At 44.3% G+C, this 27,074-nt stretch overlaps 1 protein-coding gene across 4 annotated transcripts; it reads right to left on the minus strand.

Moving 5' to 3' along the window:
- Positions 1 to 137: 137 nt before the first annotated feature.
- On the minus strand, positions 138 to 27,074 carry LOC118663303 (desmocollin-2-like). 4 transcript variants are annotated; one of them, XM_036322755.1, is made up of 17 exons: positions 26,553 to 27,073; positions 17,754 to 17,838; positions 16,454 to 16,653; positions 15,436 to 15,555; positions 13,248 to 13,403; positions 11,837 to 11,981; positions 10,446 to 10,612; positions 9,829 to 9,963; positions 9,396 to 9,581; positions 6,708 to 6,964; positions 6,444 to 6,586; positions 5,612 to 5,839; positions 4,235 to 4,471; positions 3,756 to 3,880; positions 1,854 to 2,102; positions 1,284 to 1,329; positions 1,055 to 1,197 (listed from the first exon to the last, which is right to left on the minus strand). In XM_036322755.1, the coding sequence occupies exons 1-16, from the start codon at positions 26,622 to 26,624 to the stop codon at positions 1,294 to 1,296; spliced, it is 2,541 nt and encodes an 846-aa protein (XP_036178648.1). In that variant the 5' UTR covers positions 26,625 to 27,073; the 3' UTR covers positions 1,055 to 1,197; positions 1,284 to 1,293. The 4 variants fall into 4 exon arrangements, with proteins under 4 accessions (XP_036178646.1, XP_036178645.1, XP_036178648.1 ...); XM_036322754.1 differs by lacking the exon at positions 26,553 to 27,073 and adding an exon at positions 20,732 to 20,821; XM_036322753.1 differs by lacking the exon at positions 1,284 to 1,329 and having other exon boundaries at positions 138 to 1,197; positions 26,553 to 27,074.

The following is a 27,074-nucleotide window of genomic DNA, read 5'->3' on the forward strand; positions in this document are numbered from 1 at the left end:
GGGGAGAGAGAGAGACCAAAACTTTGTAAGAATAAAAATACATTCTTTTTTTTAATATATTTTATTGATATTTTACAGAGAGGAAGGGAGAGGGATAGAGAGTTAGAAACATCGATGAGAGAGAAACATTGATCAGCTGCCTCCTGCACACCCCCTACTGGGAATGTGCCTGCAACCAAGGTACATGCCCTTGACTGGAATCGAACCTGAGACCTTTCAGTCTGCAGGCCAACGCTCTATCCACTGAGCCAAACTGGGTAGGGCTAAAAATACATTCTTAAAGCACTTTTTAAACCTAACTTTTGCTGACAAGGTGGGAAACAGAGGTAACATAGATTCAGTGCAAGATGTCATATAGAATACAACCTAGAAACTCAACTCCACCAAAATGGAACAGTGATAAGAGTCAACGCCTGGGTGGGAATCTCCCTTTGCATTTTGAAGAAAGGTCTTGTTGTAAGAATAAAAAACATCAATAATGCAGTAAACCGTATATACACACTTTCGAGTGGCTAGGAGTACACAGTCTTCAAGCACCACACAAACCATTAAGTAGGTAACAGGAGCTGACGTTGAAGCAAGGTCTCCACGACGTTTCCCTTAGGCAATACTTTAAGTAGCCTACGATAAAGACTTACATGAATCATTTTTATTGCACTGTAAACTGGCTGTTGTCATTATACCAAAATGTAAACAATTACGCAGACTTCCTTAATCTTTCTATTTCTGTGGGTCTCTTGGGGTGGAAGACAAGGAACTGAAAACTATGTGAAGCACTGAGAAATGTGTGCACGCACTCACAGCGCTTCTCCCTCACTGTGCATCTCCCTACGACATTCCATCAGAACAAAAGGGTAGCCCCAACGCAAGCATAATGTCTTCTATTGAAAACAAGAACAAAAACCCCAACCCTGGTCTTTAATTTAACAAAAATAAAAAATAAAAAGAAAGAAAAGGCGATAAAGTCACTGGGGCTTTGGTAGACTTATCTGGATGCACTCATCTCTTCACGCACGCTTCTGCCAATGTCCTAAATTTGGGTTCCAAATGATCCAAAAAGTCCAGGCGATCGTCTTCCTGCCGTTCGCTGCAGCAGCCCACAGAGCCGGCCGCGGAGCCCTGGCCCTCGTAGCGGTAGGTGAGGACGTAGTCTTGGGCGTGTTCGTGACTGTCATCCTGATTGCACAGCTGCACTTTCTGCCGAGGGGGGAACACAACGCCTTTTATTATTAGCATTTTCAACACCAAGACTGACCAACATAAAAAAAATGGCTTTGATTTACCTTCGATTGTTTAATTTTTAATCAGAGTGTGTCCTCTAATGGATTCCTACATATAAGAAATGCACATGATTGGTCTGTATCATAAATCACACTGTACATTCATGACAGAGCATGTTTCTAAAAGCCACCCACGGGGCACAAGGATACAAGAAATCATTTCAAGCGATCATCACCTTCCCTTGAAAACTTATGGCTGAAGGGAAATGCATCCCTTAAGCTGATCCCAAAGGGATGCCTGCGCAGATCTTTGCAGAGAGGCCTGGTGGCCGTGCCGGCTGGGATCGTCTGATATCACACTTTTGATGTCTAAGCCACGGTTTCCCACAGGGGAAATAGAAACACAATAATTAAAAATAATTTAAATATCTCACATTATTTCGGGAAGAACTAAAAGCCAAACAACATGTGAGGCAAAGATCCGCTGGGCAGAACTAAGTCAAAGTGAAGGAAGACAGCTTTCCACTGAGTAGACTAATCATTAAAAAATAGACTCAATTAGGCCAATCAATTGCAATCATTCGGACAGCTGAGGAGAAACCAATAGGTGTGCAGGCCGCTCGGGGAACGCACCTCGCCGAGGCGGGGCTGGGTGAAGCTGCGCCACTCGGAGTAGGTGTATCTGCCGGGCTCCACCTCCACGTGTCCTGCCCCGCAGGGCTCCCGCGCGTGCTGCTCGCCGCCCCGGCACGAGTCCAAGGTCTGGTGTCCTTTCACCATTTCGATGGTCTCCTGCCCCGCGTGGATCACCCCGGATCCCACGGTGCCACAGGCCCCGGCGCCCGCGCTGCCCACCGTGTGGGTGAAGCCGTTGGCGGAATACTGCAACACAACAGCTTGCGTCAGGGCCCACAGAGGAGAACAAGAAGGAGAAGAACACAGCCTGCAGATAATCTCTGTGCTAGAAGGTGAGCCCTCTGAGGGCAGGAGCCTGCCTTGGCAACCCTGAGCTCTAGCTATGGTAACCCAGGCTTCACGTAGTGACCCAGGCAAGCCGCAGACGCGGGTGTGGAGTGGCCTGGACCTGAGACAAATCAGAACGCTCACTGTGTACCCTGTCGTTACACACTTCCCACAAGACTGCCAGCTCCATCTGTCAAAACCCTCCAGCGCCTCCCGCCTCGCCACCAGCATTCCAGGACTATTGTCTCACATGGGCTTACCCTGCTTAAAGCCACTCCCTCCACCTGTCTAGGGGGAAACAGAGGTGAGGACCAGTATTTTTATTCAGTGTCAAAGCTGGTTCCCCTTCAACTAAAACAAGAATAATAGAAATAAAGTGGCCATAAAAGAATAGCTATGGCCTGGGCACGCGTGGGGGGATATCATTGGATGTGTCTCTCTTATATGGATGTTTCTCTCTCTCTCCTCTCTCTCTCTTTCTCTCTCTCTCTCTCTCTCTCTCTTCCCCTTCCTTCCACTCTCTCTAAAAATCAATGGAAAGTATCCTCGTGTGAGGATTCACAACAACAACAAGAATTTTAGTTGCAATAATGAATCTTTGCAATCTAAATAAATAAAAATACATCAGCAGGGACAAGAAGGCTCCCAGAGCTTGCCACTGATTTGCTATGTTGTGTTGTCAGAGAGAGCCTGAGTTTCATTTTCCCCCACCTTTCTAGATGCCAACACCCTTTTGTTTTCTAAATCTCTCCAGCTCTCATCATCAAGTAAGCCTTTTGCAGGGAATGTACTTGTTCCTTGTGGACATATTAGGCGAGACATCAAAGCCGGGGCCATGTAGTCCCTCGCTGGCCTTGATGTTTCATACATGAGACCCGAGACTCCTTTCCAACCCACATTGGAGCCAGAATGACTCCACTAAAGTCCTTCTCACGCGGATCAAAGCTTATAGTCAGTTTAGTGCTGTTGCCAAAAAAATAAAATTAAAATAATTATGCTAATGATCTGTGAATAATTAATTGAAACCTTTTTACAACACAAACAGCGATTTCAATATATATGTATATATAAAGGTGAAATCATGAAACATTTGAAATAGAAAATAGTGCTGACAGGCTCAAGGATTTTTACTATTAAGTAACACTGGATGGCTACACTGACATGCCATCTACTGCCGTGGGCATCGGTGTTATTTTATATGTTCCATGGGACCGATGACATTTATATATAGCAAGTTACCTGATTTCAAAAGACCTTTGTTCAGAAAAAGATGATGATAGTTGGTCAGGCCAATTTACCCTTTGCATTTATTTAGAAAAGACTGTCCTGGCTGGTGTGGCTCAGTGGGTTGGGAACCGCCGTCCGGTGCACTGAAAGGTTGCCAGTTCGATACCCAGTCAGGGCACACTCCAGGGTTGCAGGCCCGATCCCCAGTGAGGGGCGGGCAGGAGGCAGACGATCAATGCGTTCTCACATGGGTGTTTCTCTCTCTCTCCCTCTCCCTTTCCCTCTCTCTAAAAATCAATTAAAATATTTAAATTACAAAAAAAAAAAAAAAGACCAACTACTTACCACTTTGTCATCGCCAGGAGCCTCAGTGTTGGACACAATGAGGTTCTGCTGGGTTACATCATCAGGGAAGGCTTTGGGCTTTTTGGCCGTCCCAGTCGCCCCACAGACTAAGGTGAAGAGGATGCCTAGGGGAGGAGAGAGATTCCCTGAGTTTAACATCAAACAGCGGGAGGAGTGGATTTCTGATGACTACCACCAAGGCAGCTTTCCCGAAAACGCATTCCCGATAGCTTCTATCAGAGTACAGAACAGACACCCTCAGCAGATATGGCCCAGAGGCAGGCCGCATGCTGTGTTCCTGTGTTAAATTTTGTTTACGCTGAGACAACAGAATGCACTTTCATACGCACATTAAATATGTGTGTTCAATAGGCATCCAGCTGTAGCCAAGAGAACAGCTATAGATAACAGTGCTGCTCTCAGAATGTGTCTGGAAAGTTATTTTAAAGGCTCTTATTTGAGTGCAAGAAGGGACTCACAAAATAGCAAGGCGATGCCCAACAGGATGGCAAGGATGGCCCACTTTCCAAGTCTGAACTCCCCGGTGCCGGTCCTGGAAACGCCGCGAAGCGAGCAGTCGTTTTCGGTAATGCAGTCACACATGATGACATTTAAGGGAGTGGTGTGTGACAGGCCGTGTCTATCTGTAACTCTCACACGGACTGTATATGGGCCAAACGGAAGGTCATTTTGATTGGAAAGACGCGCTGCTGTATCTGAAAAAATAAAATAATGCCAAGCGTCATAGAATGTCATCGATTTCTCCAGAGCATAAGTAACTATGACAGGATAGTCCTCAAATTTCCCTACAAACGGATGGTCCCGATGGGATGGCAGAGCTGCTACGAGATGGTAAATGTGAATGGACCAAATGGTCCTCATCTACAGCTGTTGCAAACATATTGCATATGTTTGTCTCTGTTGCCCCTTTGAAAAGGTCTTCTGGTTTTTGAAATAATATTTATCTGTCCACGAATAAAGTCTTCCTCTCCTAACTAGTAAACTTGTTAAGAGATTGGTTTTTATCAACAGCTTTAACAAATTTAATATAAGCATTCAGGGCATAATTCCTTTTATACACGATTGTAGACATAGGGCCTTGACTTGCCACTATGGCTTCTATACGACCTTATTTTCCTTCCTTTCCTTTTCTGTTTTCCCTTTCCCTTTATTCAAGCCCTTTCTTCTTTTAATTTGCCATGATGAGAAGCTGAGGAGTAGTCGTTGAAAGCATGGGATTGACAATCTTTCCAGGGCATTTTAAACACAAACCCCGTTCAGCTGTCTGGGTCTGGAGTCGTGAAAGGGGGCGCGCAGGGAGACAGAGCATCCTGGCCCTGGGGCGGGGCAGTCAGGAGCTGGAGAAGCTGCTGACAAGTTAAGAGCTGACAGAGGGGGTGATGCCCCGGGGTATGGAGAAGGTCCCTTTTACTTTCACCATCTTGTCAGCAGACATATGATTGTGCTTAAAGTCAGAAGTACAGACTAGGAGCTAAGTTCGGGGAGAATCCCAAGTAGAAAACAATAGTGATGGCACAGACCCACCCTACGGGTGTGTGGATATGGAGCAAGAATGGAAATGAGAATTCACGTTAACACCTACGGGAAACCTGCCTTTTTCATTGGTGGTTCCCACTTCTATCTCAACAAGAAAGAAGTATGCCAGGGTGGCCGAAGGATGAACAAGATAACCGGCGTCAAATATATTAGGATGGGGGGGAGGAGCTCAGATTTTGATTACACACCAGAAACATATAATGTTACCCCAAGAAATTTAATTTCAAACATTAAAAAGGAAAACGTATTTTAGTAGACACCCTCATGTTGAAAAGGTCCAAATGTTTAGACATCCATACCGTTGATCTTTGTCAGCGCCCACACTCTCTGTGCGTTTGCATCAGAATCCTCCTCCAAACTGAAGTGGAAGGGTGGGCCGTTCATGGGGTCATCCGGATCAAAAGCCACGATCGCCGTGGAGGACATGGTGGGCTTGCAGATGATCGCCGTCTTTTTAAGGATCACTGGGCCATTATCATTCACATCTTCAAGGATGATGCCCAGTGTCCCAGTACATGTTCTTCCAGCTAGGAAATCGGATATAAAAATACAATATTTAATGTTTTGAGTTTTCACTAGGAAATTATGCATTCACATTTTTATTTAAATATTTATTGGGCACCTTTCAAATGGGTTGCACAGACAATCATTGCTATTGAGATTTGTCATTCATCATTCACTAAACAGCTACAATTGACATGGAAACTTCTATGGATGTGAGTTTTGACTAATTTTTAAAAGGAGAAAGGAAGAGAATACGAACAAAGACTTTTGAAAAATATTTTTTTATTTTACTGTGGGGCAATAAGTATGTTCTCTCTATAATGAATTTTTCTGCCAAAATATTTTAAGAGATATGACTACATAACTTGAAGTTAATTTTACTTAAGTCATATTCTCAATATTTAATGGATGCTTAACTTTTAAAAGTGATTAAAGTTCCAAGCATTTCTGTGACTGTTATTTCATCCTGACATCTAAAACTGAGGTGCTATTAGAAAGCAGACAGGAGTTAGTAAGTTACAGCAAACGCCTCGATGACTCGAAATGCCACCTGGGGAGAAATACGCCTGAGAATGTATACCGCTGGCTTGGAAATGTCCGCGGCTGGTTTAGAAGCAGAGTTCTTACCTTTGTCTGTTGCAAGGATGGTAACATTATAGACACCATTTCTGATGGCCTCGGCCTCTCTATCCAAGTTTCTGAAAGTTGTAATTGATCCCGTGTTTTCATCAACCGTGATCCACCCTTTTGGATCATTTATTTTCTTATACCTGCCAAGAAGGAATGAGAATAACAGAATGTACCATGAGCCCAATTACAATCCTGGTGCCAAAATACTAAATTATAAATGTAAAAACACGGTGAATTTGGAGCTCATGGAATTCTAAACACCTGATGTCGCTGCTGCTCTTTGTGTCTGGGTTGGACGCTTTGTACCCCTGGCTCCTCGTATTCACGGGCGCATTCTCTTTAATCCGCACCGTTTGCACTGGAGGGCTACACTCCGGGCCCTCGTCCTGGTTTTTCACGTTAACAGTGATGGTGGCCGTGCTCATGGCTGATTTTGAAGTTGTTTCTCTATAATACGGGGCTTCGTTAACCACCCCGATTTGCAGGGTCAGCTGCTGTCTTTCTTCATAATTCAGCGGCTGCAAAAGCAAGTGTGTTGAAAATCAGGCCGAGACACTGAATGCTGGGCAATGCCAACCGGTGCGCGTAACTCCTTACATTCAGAAACGTGGCGTCAGGAGAACATTAAACACGTCCTCAGAAATGAGGTGGTGGTGGGAGGAGGGCAGTCCTTCACCTGACTCAGTGTCTGGGGAAACCAGTAAAACAGACAAAACCAACCAAACAAAAACCCTGCTCCCCAGCTGCAGACGTAACACCAGGGACATCATAGCTCCTGACACCAATTTCAGGATGTAGTCAATGGAAGTGCTTCAAGGTTAGCACTTGAGACATTCCTGTAGGACAGTGATGGCGAACCTATGACACGCATGTCAGAGGTGACACGCGAACTCATTTTTTTGGTTGATGTTTCTTTGTTAAATGGCATTTAAATATATAAGATAAATATCAAAAATATAAGTCTTTGTTTTACTATGGTTGCAAAGATCAAAAAATTTCTCTATGTGACACGGCACCAGAGTTAAGTTAGGGTTTTTCAAAATGCTGACACACCGAGCTCAAAAGGTTCGCCATCACTGCAGTAGGAGGTCCAGACACTAACCAACAGCACTTTACTACTCCTTTAATTTCGGGACAGCTCCTGGGGGGAATAAGATGATCTGAACCTGGTTTGAGGTAGAAAACATGGATCAAATTTTATAAAACACTAGAGGCCCAGTGCACGAATTCGTGCACGGGTGGGGTCCCTTGGACTGACCAGTGATCAGGGCAATCGGGCTGTCTCGCCCAGTCCCGATGGAGGCCAATGGAGGCCAGCCGGCCAGGGAGGGAGGGACCGAGGGAGGTTGGCTGGCTGGATGCGGAGGGCCCCAGGATGTGTCTGGCCTATCTCGCCCAGTCTGGATGGGCCTGACCCCAGCAGCAAGCTAACCCACCAGTTGGAGCATCTGCCCCCTGGTGGTCAGTACGCATCACAGCGACCGGTGGAATGGTCGGACACTAGCATATTACGCTTTTATTATATAGGATTTTTAAAAAGAGAAAAAACATGAAAACAGAAGGAAAGCTTTTTAGACATTACACTTTGCTTTTTATCTTTTCTCATCCTAATTATTTTCCAAAAAACTGGCAGTAAGAAGTTGAAGGGAGGGTTCTTATTTTGCCTGATGTGTAGTTGTAAGGAGAATGGGTGAGACCATTTCCTACAGGACAGAAATGTGTCAGGCCTTAGACTGCACAGAAATACATTCCCTTCTTAGATACCAAGGATTAGGGCAGGGGTTGTTGGGTGAAGAAAGAGACAAGATTTAAAGGACATTTCGTTGCTGTTTTGAAACCAAGAAAACCCACTCACTGATGCGGATAATTGTCATCATTGTGAGAAAAACGCACTCATCATTTCTGATCCATGCTCCCTGTGACTATGTACAAACGGGAAACCCCACACACCAGCCCTGAATCGTGTTCCAGTTAACGAGGCAGCAGGTGTCAGCCTAGGACTCTGTCTTAAGCCGAAGAGGCTCAGATCACTGTATGCGCTCACTCTGGCCCTGGAATGAGCAGTGAGTTCTACGGAGTTGCTGTAGAATAGCAGTCAAAAGAAGGTGTACAAGTATTCACATGTCTGAATGGCCAGGACACTAAGGATGAGGTGTACGCTGGACACGCGGGATGCTCTCCAAGCAGCTCCCTGTGGGTGTGACCAGGAGCAGCTCGTCACCTGGGAAAGTCAGTAAGTGGAGGCTCCGGCCCCAGCTCCAGGCGATGGGCTGGGAATGCCTGGCCCTGGCCCCTGGCATCACAGCTGTACGAGGTTTTCAATTGTTAAGAGACAATGATTACACCGTGGATACCATTATTGTATTATTTGAATACATTTATATCTATTTTTAAATCATGACTTTCCATAAGGTTCCTCACGCTAGTCATTTTAAATTAATTTATGAAAATAGGGTTGCTTCTGAAATTTAAAGTGCCACTTATGGGCTATTGAATCAATTGGCCAAAAGATACAAATTTCCAGTTATAAAGTAAATACGTTGTGGGAATGTCATGTACAGCATGGTGGTTAGAATCCTGTACTGCATATTTGAAAGTAGCTAGGAGCGTGGATCCTGAAAGTCCTCATCACAAGAAAAGTATCTTGTAAGTATGTGTGGTGGCAGATACTAACTTGACTGTATTGTGGTGACCATTTTGCAATACATACAAGTATCATGTTGTCTACCTGAAACTGATATAATGTTATGTCAATTATACCTCCATTTAAAGAAAAAGGCTCCCAAAATGAACATGTCCATCCCATTATGTATGAAGAACATAGCATTTACATTTTTCTATATACCTATATTATTCCTACATTTACCAAAATTCCTTTCTTTTTATTAACTCTACCATACTAATCTATAATATCATAAGCTACAAACTAATTTACTAATTTATTCTTACCTTAACCACACACAGCACCCCTTCATTGGTTTTGGGATCTGTTACAATTTTAAAATGTCCATTTTCATTGCCATTTAAAATGGTATAATTAGCTCTCCAATTAGCCGTATTAATTAAATCCTTATCCTCAATGCTGACACGTAAGATTTCTACATCCACTGTATTTTCTTCCACCGATGCCACATACTAAAATAATAAAAATGAAACAAAACAAAAAAAAAAGAATTAGTAGCTCACAAAAACAGAACACCACGTGATGGAAGCCTGCTTCTTCTCATTTCCGAAGTTCTATGTTTCCATGATCTTAAACTCGGACTCCACGCTGCCGCCAGGGGATCCCTCATTTGAAACCACGGGACATGGATGGAGATGGGCATCGTTAGCAGTGGACACCGGGTGGCACATCTTTCTCCTGCTAAGACCATGTACTCACAGAAGAGCGCGTGAAGGTCGGCAAGTGGTCATTCACGTCTTCAATGCAAATGATGCAGGTCGCGGTCGTCTGCAAGCCAAAATGTTGGCCATTCATGTCCTGCACTTTTATTTTCAGCTGGTATTTATCAAGTAGCTGGAAAGAAAGTAAGAATTAAATTGCAGAGTGAAAGCAGCATTATCAATGAAGTCTTATTTTCCACTTTACAATTTTCCCCGCATTAAAAATTTAAGAGGGACACTGTTCAAGTTCATTGCTTTCAAATGCTGGCAGAAGAATAATCTCCTTTCACAGGGGTTGCCTAAGACCATCCTGCATATCAGATATTTACGTTACGATTCATCACAGTAGCAACATTACAGTTATGAAGTAGCAACAAAAATGATTTTATGGTTGGGTCACAACATGAGGAACCGTATTTAAAGGGCCAGAAGGTTGAGAACCACTGCATTAGAGATTCAAAATCAGTGCACTGCAAAGTTAATGACCCCCATTAACATACTTAAAATGCTAATTTTTGGAAAAATGGATTCATAACATACTTTTCAAAAACACATGGGCCACAGGTGCTGTTAACCAACAACATGGCAACGATTTTTCGTGAATATCGGTGTTACCTCTCTGTCTAGCTGGGACGTCGTGGTGGTAATCACACCAGTGGTCGGATTCATGAAGAACAGGGTGGGGGACGCTGGCAGCTGCTGCAGGATGGAGTACTTGAGCTGCGTGTGCAGCGTGCCAGGCTCATCCTTGTCAGTCGCACACACCTGTCCCACGGTGGAGCCTACATAGTAAAAAATCCCCTTTAACTTCCAAAACTTTTACATTTTAACTTTCCCTTTAAATATATATATATATTTTTATTGATTTCAGGGAGGAGGGGAGAGAGAAATAGAAACATCAATGATGAGAGAGAACCATTGATCAGCTGCTTGCTGCACACCCCCACACTGGGGATGGAGCCTGCAACCCAGGCATGTGCCCTGACTGGGAATCAAACTGTGACCTCCTGGTTCATAGGTCGATGCTCAACCACTGAGGCACGCCAGCTGGGCTCAACTTTCCCTTTATATCATTCCTTTCCACCTGCTTCGAAAATGCTTTGGAACACTTACTTACATATCAGAGTAATAATCATTTTTATTATAATATAATAATAGTTTGCAGATTTCTAGATGAAGCATCCCTTCTTTTCAGTATCCCAGCGGCCTAACATTTTGGAATTCAGTGACCATATCCATATTTACTGCGTTCGGTGTATAACTTTATAAATGTTGGTAATATTCCTTCATGGCCTTTGTATTTCTAGACTAAAGAGTTCTAATTATTCTTTAACGTTTTTCTATTTGTAAGCTTGTACTTAAATTGATCATACAGGTCTGTTTTCTCTGAAAATTCTTGGTTTGGCTGGATCTTTCTAGAGGAAGACTCAAAGGCTGCATTCTTCCAGCTAAAATGGTCCATTCCCACAAGATAAGAAAGCATCTCTATTATAATCAATGACCTTTATGATTATGCCCAGAAGAGCGCCAATCATTTAATCACTATGGAACATCGGTAGATCTCTTCAAGGCTAAGATTTCAGTTGCTCAAAGGCTTGTTTTTTTTAGTACATTCTCTTAAAAGGACTTCTTTTATCTCACACATTCTTCTCCAAGCTAAACTGTCCCCTTTCCTTTCTGATTCCACATCTTCCCTGGTAATGTTAGTTACCCAGGCCGGCAAAGTAACGCTTATTGAGTCATTAACCTTCATGACAAACCTGCATATTGATACCCCCTGTTATAGACAAGGAAACTAAGGCTTGTCAACATTTTAGCAATTGCCCAGGGACACAGCACGCAGCGAGCTAGCGAGAGGCAGAGAGAAATCACGCCCAAAGCGGCCTGATGAGAAGTCCCTCTTCCCTACCAGGAGGACATGCTGCCTCCCAGCGGCAGAGGAAAACGGAACTTTGGAATTGACAACACCAAGTTGGCAAACATTGTTATAGTGGGTGGGCACTCACCAATTCTGGAATGTTCCGCAATTGTAAATATGTAAGTTGAATTTGTAAAAATTGGGTAATTATCATTTTCATCCTCAATCCTGATGAGCAGCGGAAGTGGGAATTCTGGGTGATAGCCATCTGGGGTTGCTGCGAAGGCCACAATCTGTGAAGAGAGTAAAATAAGAAGAGCAAAAGCAATCCATCAAAGTATGGCTCACGCTACTGTCGGCTTTAAGGTGTACACTGTTCCTCGCTGCAGTGTGAGGCTTACCACCTGTTGTTATATTTGGACGTGGACATACCCTTAATGCCACAGAAGGTGGTTGATTTCATGAGGTAGTCCAGCACTTTATGTTTAAATCTGTCTAAGGTGATAACAGATAATTCTGGTTTCCTCACTGCTGCTGTACAAGAGTGTAATGGTTTTCATTATTATTTTCCCCAAACAGCCTTAAGGATGATTATGTTTTGTTTTGTTTGAAAGTTTCAGGTGCATTAATGTTAAATACAATTTTCTGGATCTTTTTTAACTTTGGATCTTTAGGACTCCAAATTTCCCATGTGCCATGTACTCAGATATTGTCTTATTTTCTACTAATTTTGGTTTTAGGCATATGGATGGTTATATTTAGAAAACTGTCTCCATATAAACTTTTTGATTTAAAAAAGGGAGAGTGCAAAATAGAACAAATGAGTGGCTGTAAGTTGTGTGGAGAATACAATCTATTTTTTTTTTTTTTGATTTTGTAACATGAATTTTAATCCCAGTTCTTCTCAGAACAACTATCATAGAAAGAACAGAAAACATGGGTGTTTAGAGGGCCATGCTGTAGCAATTCTATCCCTAAATATTTTACTTCAAAGTATAAATGCCTGTGCGGTTAATTTGGTCTACTGGTGAATAATTAATCAACAATAGATGTAAGCTAATTAAAATTGATTTAAGCTAATGACCAGGTCCTGCTGGAAACTCAATACATTAGGTTCAACTCTTACATTATTACCTCTCATTCCTCCAAGGGAAGTTACCCAGATGATGAAACGACTGAATAACCTGTCCGTGGTCCTTACTTGCTCACCACAAGTTAATTTTCTCCCATGCAAAGGTATGGGGCCTAACTCTACACTTTACTTACCTCCCATCTCTCTCTCTACCATAAAGAGGCTCACAGAGCTTTTTTGTCAACTATATCACTGTTTCTGAAGTGGTACTCCTTTTTCTTTTGGAAAAACAAACAACAAAATCAGTAAAACTACGACACCAAGAACTTTCTAAGAGAATCAATGAAATTACTTTTGCCTCAAGCCAAGTCTGCGCTATCAGAAGCCTCGATGATAAACTCAGAAAACGGAAAAGGGGAAATGAATAGGGAAACACAACAGCTAAGTTTAATCATTACTGAAACAACATGTACACGTTAGACTTTACCTCAAAAGAGGGATACTGCTCACGATCCACGGGACCAGTACAGAACAGGTTTCCGGTGTTCCTCTCGACATAAAATAAATTCAGAGGTGGTTGGTCGACTCCAGGCCCACTTATAGAATAGTATACAGTGTAGTTTTGTGCTGCATCAGATTCGATCTAGAAGGTAGATATTATATACGTGAGACAAGATTTTTATTTCAGCAAAACTTTCATCAATATCCTATATAATAAAGAGGGCATATGCTAATTGACCATCACACCCTCACAAACGGTGGTGCCCACAGCCACAAGATGGCAGCGCCCAGTCCCCTCAGCCCTGCTGGGGGCCTCGGGTCCTCCTGCACCCCCCACTGACTCAGGCAAGCAGGGCCAGCCGAGGTGCAGGCAAGCCTTGGATGGAGGCTGTCCAGCTGCCCAGGGCTGGCCAGAGGCTCAGGTAACCAGGGCCGGCCGAGGCTTGCGCTGCCAGCAGTGGCAGCAGCAGAGGTGTGATGGGGCATCGCCTTCCCCTGATCGCCGGGTCGCCTCCCGCCCCTGAGGCCTCCTGGACTGTGATATGGGGCAGGCCAGGCTGAGGGACTCCCCCCTCCAGTGCATGAATTTTCATGCACCGGGCCTCTAGTATTTATATAATCACTCTATCATTACTAACTGCCCTCTATTTATCATTATGTATGTATGAATGAAAAGCAAAAGAGAATAAGGACATCTGATAATTGAGAAATTTCAAGAGCAAAGCATGAAGAGAATAATGTAGTAGAATCTCTTCCAGAATAACTAAGGAAAACGTGGATCGAACATCTATGACTTTGCCTGTCTTAGAAAACAAAGTATTCTGAGCATGAAAAATTATCCTGCTGTTTTTCCTTGTTGTTGTTAATCCTCACCTGGGGATAATTTTTCCACTTATTTTTAGAGACAGTGGAGGGTGGGGGGAGTTGGGTGAGAAAGAGAGAGAGAGAGAGAGAGAGAGAGAGACAGAGAGAGACATTGAGAGAGAGAAACACTGATGTGAAAAAGACAGGTCAATTGGATGCCTTCTGCACGCACCCAGATCAGGGCTAGGGCTTGAGCCTGCAACTAAGGTATGTGCTCTTGACCAGGAATCGAACCCACGACCCTTTGGTCCATAGGCTGATGCTCTCACCACTGAGGGGTTGGCAAAAGTAGGTTTACAGTTGTAATACAACTAAATAAAACAATAATTATAAGTAATAATACAAGAATAAACACTGTTTCACATGCTCACAACTGTAAACCTACATTTGCCCACCCCATATGATATATTTGAGATGAAGTGTTCTGCCTGGATGGCAAAAACTTGGAAAATGCTCTCCTGAATTAGTGCTTGTTATCTGTCAGCATCTGCTTTATTACAGGGGCTGAGTTTATGTGTGTCGGGCGGGGGATCAGGAGACTAAAAATGGCATCATATCTTGGCAAGGGTAATAGTCTGGTGCTTGATTCAAAAGCAAGTTTTTCCAAAGCTGTGTTCAACCTCTTCGTAAGATCTTGACACTGGGATGATGAGCACAACTGCTTTCCAGCCATTTCTTTCTCAGCTTTATTTGCTGGTGTCTCAGCTGCATGAAGTCTGTGGGTGGGATTTAAAGGAGGATTCTCTCTCACCGTTTCAAGAACTGAGGAAAAGAAACCCAAGTCATGGACCGAATGGTGGTGGCCACTGGTAGTGGAAGAAGGCAAAGAGAGCTGCTATGGTTTTCACTAAATGTTTGAGATAGAGAGAGAGAGAGATGTGGATCCAGTTGATGGAAGCAGTGGACCTGGGGATAAGCAAAGGAAGATGTATGTGTCTCTTTCCTTCACAGCATTTGGCCTTTTCTCAACAAGCAATTTTCATCCTTTTTTTACGGGAGATGTTGGGAGTTTTCTAGACCACACCCAGGCTCTGTGATCCCCTTGTTGATAGGAAAATTCATTAAGAAACCATGTGTTTGAAAGTCTTAAATGGGCTTTACAGTTTTATTAATGGCCCTTGCGTGACTAAAACTGCAAAAAGTACATGTAGGTATAAAGACATATTTATACCCATATATTTAAACATATGCTATACATACCCATTCATTAATATATTCATACACCACTATGCTTTAAAAACTCACTGTTTAAATAAAAAAAAAATGGCGGAAACCATAGCCCTTCCCAGTGGAAAGAAAGTAGACTGTACCTGTTGAAGAAAAAGTGGAAAAGGACCCAAGGAGTTCTCCATCATTGAGCAAGGAATTGGAGCCCATCTTCTCTTGGCACGCCTGAGAACTTTTTCTTTGGGGTGACTTTGCTTTAGTGCCTCATTTAGGAAAAAAAATAAAAATAAAGTCAGCGGCCATTTTATCCTCAAGCACTAGAACATCGATGCGTCTTTCTGCCCTCATGGGGATTAGCTGGGAGGTGTATGAACGGGTTGTGCTTGAAAATAAAGCTAAACACCAACACTGCAAAATGATAATGAAGGAACAACACAGCGATCCTCTTGCGAAAATAACTTGATGGGCATATGGAAGGAAGAGAGATGAAATTGTAAGCCGAGAAGCAAAACTGAAAAAAAAGTTGACTCTCATCACACTGCCATGCAAAAACATGGAAGGAGAGATACGCAAAGAGAATGAGTAGACCGTGCGTCCTTCTGAGTTGAGTGTAAGCATCTTCCACTCACCAACAACTGGGAGGAGTCGGGGAACCCACAGAGAGATCTGTCAGAACGAGGAGACAAACGTGAACCCTCCAACTGCTGCAGTGAGTAACGGCCAACGGCTGAACAGAAGGCACTGTGACCTTGGGTGCCACAACGTCCTAAGCATAGGTCGGGTCAAACCACAACCTAAGACAGCCATCTACTTTCTAACACTAAAAATCATGCTGTCTAAGGGACCGCAAGGCCTCCAGATACAGTTTCAAAACTTGTTTTTAAAAATTGATTCTACAGTAAAGATAAAAAGTGCTCCTTCGTGTCCAATCTCAAGCTCCTATGCTGTAGTTCATCTCAAGTTCTTTGATGTCCCAAATTACTACCTCTCATTAACCCATGTTGCACAATCCTTGTCCATTTGAATACTGATTCATTGCATCATGGTTTCCATCCTTCTTCAAGCTAAATTATCCCGTAACTTTTCTGACTGCACTTTTTCCTGGTAATGTTAGTTACCCTGAAGGAAATCCTTCATCTACTTCATTTTGTAGTTTGGTACCTTTGTTTGATGCTCTAAAAGGACATGCATTTCCTTTTCCTCGTGGTTCTCAGAGTTGGAAAGTGAGATGGTAAAATGTCTCTTCTTGGAGGAAAAAAGAACAGCGCTTGTTGTATAGACTGAACCATCTTCTAAAACTTGGAAATCAGCATCACTTGAATGAATTAGATTTGCGGACTTCAAACACTCCCTCAGGTTCACTGCAAAAAAGTATGCACAGCAACCATTTGTAAGGTCAAACATACCAATATATGGTTTTAGCAGTAATGTATGCCTGGGGGGAGGGAGAGGGCAAAAACTTAAAATTAGCTACACTGAAACTTGTAAATTTTTTGTTTTTTAAAAAAATATAAAACTCTGGTTAATTAAGTTGTGCTAAACACAGATTAGCACATGCATCACTTCTAACACATACACTATCCCCTTTTAAAAAGAGACATTTGTCTTGATATAAAAGCATCTAAACCCCATTGTTTGAATATTTAAACTAATACCCAAAAGTTTTTCTTTATTACAGGAAATTAGTACATTTGAAGTAAGTAGAATCTAGACCAGCCGTGGGCAAACTATGGCCCGCGAGCCGCATCCGGCCCGTTTGAAATGAATAAAACTAAAAAAAAAAAAGACCGCACCCTTTTATGTAATGATGTTTACTTTGAATTTATATTAGTTCACACAAACACTCCATCCATGCTTTTGTTCCGGCCCTCCGGTCCAGTTTAAGAACCCATTGTGGCCCTCGAGTCAAAAAGTTTGCCCACCCTGGGCTAGACAGTTAAAATTGGCAGTTATTGAATTAAGATATTATTGAACTCTTTATGTCTATTATTAAATAGTCATCATATTCTGTGTTCTCATTGGTCTGATATTTTTCTTATACAGTTGAGTTATGTAAAAAATTAATTACTGCAAAAACAGTATGTGAAAATCAATGTCAATAAGATGCCAAAATGTTTTAGGACAAAAATCCAAAAAACAATACCATTAAATTTAGGAAATAGTTTCAATACAATTTCTCAATTTCACAGAAACATGTTAAAACATATACCATATCCTTCAATTAATTCAAATATTAATAATTTTACTTACTCAAAGTAAACATTTTATCTATTTCATATAATCACGTTTTTAAATAAAAAAACAATATTCCTTTCATTGGAATGATACCATAAGCATTATAAATGATAATGTGCTATATTAGTTCTAACTCTTAGTTCCAATGCAGTTATTCCTCTGAAAGTTACACTCATTTTACAAGATTGTACAAATTAGGTTTTTACCTATTTTGGCAGTTTCTTACCTCTACCAACAAATTTCTCAGCATCCAGTTTGGAGGGAACATGTAGTGTCACTGTTTTGCAGGCATCACAGGCACATGTTAAAATCTAAAAATCAATTCAACATTATGAATTAAAAATACTTCTAATGTATACATATATATGTATGTGTGTATTTATATAAGTTATAAATTTGTACAATTATAAATCAGTTTATATAATTAACAAAATAAGATAATAATTATACTGGAGTAAAAAATCAGAAAAACTTTATCATGGGTAAGAAGAAAACAATAGACTGAGAGTCCTGGCTCGCTCCTTCACAGAGAATGTAAACTCAGAGAATCCCTCCCTCCTTGGGCTTTGTCTCCTATTCTATAAAATAAAGTCAGTAATAATTTCCCAAACTCAGTAGGTATATTGAGAAACCAAAGACAAAATATGCCAGAAAGCACCAAAACTATTAGGAAGGCAGCACAGGTGTGTAAATAGGAAAGAGAAACAAAAACAAATTTAATGATCCAGCAAAACGTTTCAATTAATTGCCAACTGCGTAAATGAGCTGTGGGGCCAAATCAATAGCAGCCTGAGTAAGACCCTGGTGCTTCTAGAGAGTAGCACTGACTCACTGCCCTGGGGTGATTCGGACCGTTTCCATGTAAAACACCCCACAGGAGAGAGCACTTAACTTTGAAATATAAACTTATTTTGAAGGCCCATCTTCTCATAAATGAGAGTTAAGGTCATTTTAGAAAATATTTTACTTAAATTTTTTTTATGAGTTAGTGATTTATGGTGAACCAGCCAATTCCAATACAATATATATCTGAACACACTGCAACTTAATGCCATTTTCTCTGAAATTTTACAATGGGTGCTTCTGAAAAATGCACAATTTTTCTTCTATAGTTTGACCAAATGCAAGATAAGTAAAAGTAACATTTACATCATTACTTACAAAGTCTATAAACATAAATTAAAGCCAGCAAAATTTGAATAAAATATTTTACTTCTGCCCAGCAGGCGTGTCTCAGTGGTTGAGCAATGACCTATGAACCAGGAGGTTACAGCTCAATTTCCGGACAGGGCACATGCCTGGGTGGAGGGCTCCATCCCCAGTAAGGGGCATGCAGGAGGCAGCCAATTAATGACTCTCTCTTATCCTCGATGTTTCTATCTCTCACTCCCTCTCCCTTCCTCTCTGAAATCAATAAAAATATATTTTTAAAAAATTAATTTTACTTCCAACACACATTGAAGAATCTTTATCTAATTTTAATTACATGTGAAGAATCAGGTAACACAGAATTATATTTCACTTGGAAACTAGGACAGACACAATGAAGAGAGTGTGGGAGCTGGAAATTAAAATATGGGAGGAACTGTCCAGGCTGCATAGTCCAGCGAGAACAGGAGTGGAGTCAGATGACTGAGGTGATTGCAAGCAAGCATCCACTTACTCATTCAACCAACATTCAGGGGCTGCTTACGAGCTGCTAGGCAGTGGTCAAAGGCTACAGCAATGAACAAAGCAAAGTCCTTGACCTCATGGAGATAACATCATAACGAGACTAAAAAAGTTAACACACAAATGCACAAAGGTCACATGACGCCAAGAGATACATGTTACAAGAAAAACAAGACACGGAGAGTGACAGAGGGAAGACCAGAAGCTTGAATGAAATGAGGAAGCGAACCAACCAGTTCACCAATGGAAGAGTCTTCTGGGGGACAAACCAGAACGAATGTCCTGGAAGGGAGCTTGTGTTTTATGGGAACAAAACGGAGGCCCTCGTAGCAGAGCACAGTGAGGGAAGAATGACAGGAGGTGATATTAAAGAGACAGTCAGGGGCATATCACACAGGGTCTACAAGGCCCCACGAAGGAGTGCAGACTTTACTCTGAGTGCAGAGAGGAGCAGCATCAGGTTCAGGAGCTGCAGAGGCATATTCTGGCAAGCATTTACATAAAATCATTCTTCATTTGCATGGACTCATTCCGGTGACTATGTGACAATAGGCTATAGAGAAGCAAAGATGGAAGCAAGGAGACCAGTTTGGAAGCTATAGTATAGCGGTTCTCAACCTGTGGGTCGTGACCCCTTTGGGGGTCGAACAACCCTTTCACAGGGGTTGCCTAAGACCATCGGAAAACACATATATAATTACATATTGTTTTTGTGATTAATCACTATGCTTTATGTTCAATTTGTAACAACGAAAATACATCCTGTATATCAGATATTTACATTATGATTCATAACAGTAGCAAAATTACAGTTATGAAGGAGCAACGAAAATAATTTTCTGGTTGGGGGTCACCACAACATGAGGAACTGTATTAAAGGGTCGCGGCATTAGGAAGGTTGAGAACCACTGCTATAGTAGGAATCTAAGAGAGGAAGGATGGTGGCCTGGACTGTGTAAAAACCGGGGAGAAGGAAAGAATGAAGACAATACTTTGGATACGTGTCCTATACATCCATTCATTCATGCATTCAACAAATGTTCATGACTGTCTCCTATGTGTCAGACACCGAGAAGTAAACACGATCCTCACAAAACACTCGGCTCAAGGGTGAAGCACATTTGCAATTTCAGCAAAGGAGGGTGAGTGCTGTAACAGGGAGCACAGGGTGCCATGGGATATGGGAGAGCAGGGAAACTAGGTCCCTGTAAGAGTCAGATGATGTCACCTGAAGAGCAGCTGCACTGCTCTCCATGTCAAGAAGGAGCAGAGTTTATATGTTCCAAGCAGAGGAATGGCATATGTAGAGGCTCAGAGACGACACAGACCTGAACATGAAAATCTGAAAGAGCTGATGCATATAGCACGAGAGGAACAGGAGTTTAAAATGTATTCAGACAAGTAGGTGTGGGCAGATTCTGAATAGCATTAACAAGGCACATGGATCTTATTTCCTACAGAGAATCAGACAAAGACTGGTTTTAAGCAGGTAAATTACATGAGAACCTTTCCATTTGAATAAGTAAGTCTGACCTGTGTGAAGAATGGATCTGGAAAACAATTTTCATTTTCAATAAAGGCAGCCAGGACCTTCAGACAAACCCCCATGCCAAAAATGAAAATGATGGGTACGTTGTTTTGTAGCATCCTAAAGCATCTAGCAAGGAATCGCTAGGCAAAAATAGGGCAAAGGAAAGACACAGAATAGTAACTAGAAATGACTTCTGATCTGAAAAGATTTGACTATTTTTTTAACTCCCTGGGAAAGAGTGAAATCAAAACATGGGTCCAACTTCGATCTAAGACAAGTGTCACCCACGTTAACCTGGGACCAAACCTAAAGCCTTCATCGTAGGGGTGAGCTGGAGGTTAATTGGCCCTCGCATGGGTCTGGGATACACATTCCTGTCACTTGTTTGGTCTAGGAACTCATGCCAGGAATTCACACAAAGGCCTGGCATGTGATCAACACTATGATGAAAGACAGTTGACCAAATTCAATAACTGCTCTTTGATTTTTTTTTTAAAGGCCCCAAATAGGAAGCAATAAAATAAAATCCCCAGGAGTAAACTTCTTCAGTATGATTTTTATATTATACTAGAGTCCCAGTGAACGAAAAATTCATGCACGGAGGGGTCCCTAGGTCTGGCTGGCGATCAGGGCCTATCAGGACCATCTCGCCCAGTGCCGATCGGGGCCAGGCTGGCCGGGGCCTGCCGGCTGCCGGAAGTGGCCTGCTGGACAGGGCCTGCTGAGTAGGGGGAGGAACCGTGAGAGTTTTGCTGGCCAGGGGGAGGGGCTGTGGGAGGTTGGCTATGGGAGCGCACTGACCACCAGGGGGTAGCTTCTGCATTGAGCGTCTGCCCCTTGGTGGTCAGTGTGTGTCATAGGGACTGGTTGTCCGGTTGTTCGGTCGTATGGTAGCTTAGGCTTTTATAATATAGAAGATTGTAATCACAACATCAATGGGAAAGCACAAATGGCAGCCACACTAAACTCAGAAGCAAGACAGACTTTCAAAGGCCATTGTTTACAGTTAATGTTACATCTATATATATAAAACCCTAATATGCAAATAGACTGAACAGCGGAACAACTGGACAACCAAACAACCAGTCACTATGCATGCACTGACCACCAGGGGGTGCGTGCAGAACATGGCAGGCGTTGGCAGCAGGCAGCAGAGCGTGGAACATGGCGGGCATCGGTTGCAGCAGGATGGTGGAGCAGGTGAGCAGGGGAACTAGACCGAGGTGGGGTGCCAGTTGCTGTCATCAGGGCGAGCATCTGGTGGTTACTGAATATTCTTTGCTCCCGTGCACCGTGGTCCTGCTGGGTGCTCACACTTGCTGCTGGCACCAGCTTGCACCCACTGCTGGCACTTGGTGGCGGTCCCAATCGCTCAGTGCCATCAGTGGGTGCGAGTGGCAGCTGCCGGCCCCAATCACCCCTGAGGGCTTCTCCACCTCCCTCTGCTCCTAAGGGTCAATCAGGGCAGCAGCCACCACTCACACCCACTGATGGCGCTGGCCCCGCTTGCACCCACTGCTGGTGCCAGCCACAATCGCTTAGCGCTGTCAGTGGGTGTGAGCTGGGCCAGCACCCTCAGCACATGGGAGCGGCGGTGGCAGGAGTGGGGCTGCTGGCAGACAGGGGACTGGGGACCACGGCGGGAGGGGCTGGGGGGGGCGTGGAGGATGGGCCAAGACTCACCCCTGTGCCCACCGCAGCCTCGCAGCCCACAGTTCCTTCCAAGGTGCACGAATTTGTGCACTGAGCCCCTAGTTAAAGTATATCAGGCAAGAGGAAGATAGAAGATGGCATATGAATTGGAAAGGAAGAAGTAAAAAAAAGTCTCTGTTTGCATTTGATACGACTATTTACTTTTACTATTTCCTGCAAAACCCCAGCAAACCAACCAATAAATTACTATAAACAATAAGAGAACTTCAGTAAAGGAGCAGCAATAACAATTAAAATATAGAAGTCATCAGTATTTATACACATAAATAAAACCAGTTAAGTAATATCATGGAAGAGAATAAATCATTTTCAACAGCAATAAAATAGAATCCTAGGTAGTAAATTTAACAAGAAACATGTAAAACCTACTTGAGAAAAATCTGAAAATATTTCTCAAGGGCACAGAAGTGGACTTGCAACAAAGACATATCTTTATTTTGAAAAGGAAAATAAACAACATAAATGTATCAATTTTAACTGTTATAAATTTTATAGTCCTAATAAAAATCCCAACAGTATTTTTACTGGAACTAGACAAGATGATTTTAAAAGGTCATAAGAAAATATCAATAATTAGGAATAGACACGAAAATTATGAAAAAGAAATGAAAAGAAAGGATATTAGCCTCAGCACATATTAAAAGATCCTATAGTCTTAAAAATAAAAATAATGAGATATTCGTATATGAAGAACTGAAAGATATTAGATGCATTCAATTTGGAAAGGGAGAAGTCAGTTCAATTTGCATGTGATGTACCTGTAACAGCCCATAAAGGTAGTAATTTTTGTTCCATTCACCAGCTGTCTATGAGACTTTCAATTTCTTCACCTTCTTGCCTACACAGCAAGCTGTCAAACTTTTGGATGTTTACCAAATAAGAAATGACTCAACATCGCCTTAAATTCATCTTTTCTTATTATGAATGAGGTTGAAATATTTTTATAGGCCATTTTTGTTACTTTATGGGAATTTTTCATGTCCATATTCTTGATTCAGAAGAGCACTTTATATATTAGATTAACCTTTAAAAATGTGATCTGAAAATTTTTGTTCCACTGTCAGTTGCCTTTGACTTTGGTATAGTTTGTTACCATGGACAAGTGTTTGCGTCTGTATGTTTTAATATTATTGATTTTCTCAATTTTAATAAATGGCTTTTGAAATCTGAGCCATAAATTTCTACTCCAAATTTAAGTAGAAATTCATCATGTTTCTTCCTCTCTGTAAAAAAAAATCAATAAAATATATTTTAAAATTAAAAAAAAAAAATTAGAACAGCTAGCAAGACTGTAGGGGCAGCAAGTGCAAGTTTACCATCTGCACGCTGTTTGCCCGAAGGTCAGCTGTTTGGAATTTTATTGGTGTTCTGCATGAGTTATGGATTCAACTTTATCCTTTGCCAAATGACTGCCTAGATTAAGTACTGCGGCCTCATGCCACACACACACAGTGTGGCATACTGCGTGTACATCTATCTCCTCAGCGATGTGATAGGCCCTCTATCCTGAAATAGCTTTCTAGCAAGTCATTTACAGCCTCTATGGAGGGGGAGGAGCTGGTGACACCTACGAGAAGTACAGTCATTTACACTGTTACCTGGCGATCCCATTTCCGGTAATCCATTCCCATATGTTTGATACACTTCCCATATACGAAATAACGTATATAAAGGTCTGTGCATGGTGGCATTATTTGCAATAGCAAAGAGGAGCAGCAGAGGTGATGGAGAGCAGTGAAGGCACCCAGGAGATATTTCCGAATGTGGATTTAAAGGGGCTGAAAGGTGGATCGAAGGAGGGGAACGGTGGGGAGAGAAACACACAGCGTCCAGACTTCCTTGAGGAACAAGGTGCATGGAGTGTCACTGAGATACAGGACACCAGGAGAAAGGCAACATTGTCTGGGAAGATAAATGTCCCGCCACACATCATCCTAGGGTAGAGGGATATAGAGGCCTCTTGTTCAATGGAGATATCCAAACTAGCAAAATAAATTGAGTATACTAGTACGTAGGCACCTGTATGACATTTTAGGGCCCAGACCTAGAAGGGGAGTCCGATTCTGAAGAAGAGAGGAGTGAATTTCAAGAATAAAGGCACGATCTCCCCGGTGGAGAGGTATAAGGGACTTAGCAATAACGACGCCTGATGATTTTAGAGAGAGACGCTTCATGGGTGTTCAGGCAGAAGCCAGAGGTGAAGTGGGGGGAAGTGGAATGGGGAAGGATTCCTTGGTGTATGCGGGCCATCAAATGTCAAGGGCGTCCTCCAAAGTCATGCTTATTTAATATCTTCTACTCAGACAGTCTCTACGCACCTACCCCGCTGGAGGCCCAGGACCACAGCAGCCACTGAGGCCGCCCAGCTCTGCAGAGAGAGGCCCAGGGCCGAGGATCCACTTAGGGCCTCACACCAGGCCTTCCCTCCCACCCAGAGCAGCAGAATGAGGGGGCACCCAGAGCCCCTGCTCTCTCCCCAGCCACCTCGCTCTATCCTGCTGTGAAGCTAAGCAAGACCGCGACGTATTTATTCACTCATCACCACTTTCTTCTAAAAGGATCTGAGATGAATGCAGGCAATGTTACTTACTGCCTGTGACTAACCACCCCTTTTCCTTAAAAAACAGAAAAAAGAAAAAAAAACCAAGGACCCAGGAATTCAGTGAAGGGTTTGGAGTCCATGGGGTTCTAAGGACCTTCCAATAGTAACAACTACAATTTCATTACCGAACAATTTGAGGAATTCGCTTTATTAGAAAGGTAAGAGCAAGAGCGGTAGCGAAGGGGGGCACTGTCCCACTATTTCAGCCCCTGCTCCAGCACCGACCGGGTCCCCCCCCCAGGAGTCTTCCCAGGTCCTTCTGTCTGGCCAGTCCCCGTCCATCGGGTTTGACTGCAGACCCAGCGCGAGTCTCCACGTCAGTTTGCCCCTTTTGAAATGTGACACAGGGGTTGGCAACAGCTGACCTTCGGGCAAATAGTGTGCAGCCCCAGACCAGACGGTAAACTTGCACTTGTTGCCCCTACTGTCTTGCTAGCTGTTCTAATTTTTTTTTAATAAATTTTTTTTTAAAAATTTTAAGTATATTTTATTGATTTTTTTTTTTTACAGAGAGGAAGGGAGAGGGACAGAGAGTCAGAAACATAAATGAGAGAGAAACATGGATTAGCTGCCTCCTGCACACCCCCTCTACTGGGGATGTGCCCACAACCAAGGTACATGCCCTTGGCCGGAATCGAACCTGGGACCCTACAGTCCGCAGGCCGACGCCCTATCCATTGAGCCAAAACGGTCAGGGCTGCTGCTCCCCGTTTTGATAGCTCCAGTTACCGCTTCTCCTTCCAGAAGCCCCGAAGGCCAGGCTGGGTCACCTCCGGCCCCACACCCTCCGGGCCGCTCCCAGCACGGGCTCTGCGCCTTCCGGTGCCCCAGGCGGGTCAGCCCCGGAGCCATCCCAGTCCCAACCGATGGGCCACCCCTTCCGCTCCCAGCCCGGGGGAGGGTCGGGGATGTGCGGGTGGGCGGAGGGCGGAGCGCAGACCAGATGCTTCCCTCCGGGGAGCGGGGACCTGGGTGGTTATTTCCTCAAAATCAAGGTGAAGGTGAGTGCCCAGGGTGGCCAAAAAGGAAAATGGAAACCACGGGGCTCACCGAGGGCTCGCGCATCTGCCACCTGCGGAGGGTAGGAGCCGGGGTCCAGGCCGGCCACACACGAGCGCACACGTGTGCGCGCGCACACACACACACACACACACACACTCACTCCCACAGTCGCCCGCGGGCCCTGCGTTTCTCGGGTCCGCCCGGAGGCCCCCCAGGTGGCCTGGACCCAGGTGGAGGCGCGGGCTCCCCAGGCGCCCGGAGGCCATGCTTTCCGCTGGGCTCAGGCCGCCCGCTGATCTGACCGTATCTGCGCTGCGGAGACGCCTCCGCCACCGGGGATCGGGATCGCGGCGCCGGTCACCAGCCTCCCGTTCCCTCCGCCCGCCCCGGCGAGCCCCCAGCTCCGTTTGCTCGCTGGTCCCGGGCTCGCCAGCGGCGCTGCCCACCGCCCTGCCCCCAGCACCCCGCGCCCGTCTGATCGGCGCAGGACCGGGCCGGGCACTCACCGCGAGGGTCAGCAGCAGCCGGCTCAGGCTCGGGGCTCCGCTCGGGTCGCGCGGGGCCGGGGCGGCCGCCATGGGCGCTCGCTGGGCGGACACGGCCGGGGTCGGGGCAGCAGCCGGTGGGCGCAGGCGGGCCGGGGGCGCAGATGGGGACCCAGAGGGGTCGGGCGCGCGGCGGCGGAGGAGCGGGCGCAGGATCCGCGTCTCTCCGGAGCCTCTGAAGCGCCGGCCTCCGACCGCAGGGGCTTTTCCTGGCCCGGGGTGGGGTGGGGTGGGGTGGGGCTCCAGCCGCGTCCAAAGCCTCGGGCCGGCCCCTCCTCCGCCTTTTCCTAAGCCCGCGTTTCTGGGAGATGCGCCGGTGGGCACTCCCTCGGCCGCCACCCGTTTCCCACCGCGCCGCCACCTATATGCCCATGGCCCCCGCCCGGTGCCGCCTGGGGATTAGCCGGGAGCCCTGCCCAGGGGAGCCCTGCCGGTGCGCCCAGTGCCAGCGCGGCCTCCAGGCGGGCGGGGCGCGGGGCCAAG

Source organism: Myotis myotis, unplaced genomic scaffold (assembly GCF_014108235.1).
Source record: "Myotis myotis isolate mMyoMyo1 unplaced genomic scaffold, mMyoMyo1.p scaffold_m19_p_9, whole genome shotgun sequence".
NCBI classification, from domain to species: Eukaryota; Metazoa; Chordata; class Mammalia; order Chiroptera; family Vespertilionidae; genus Myotis; species Myotis myotis.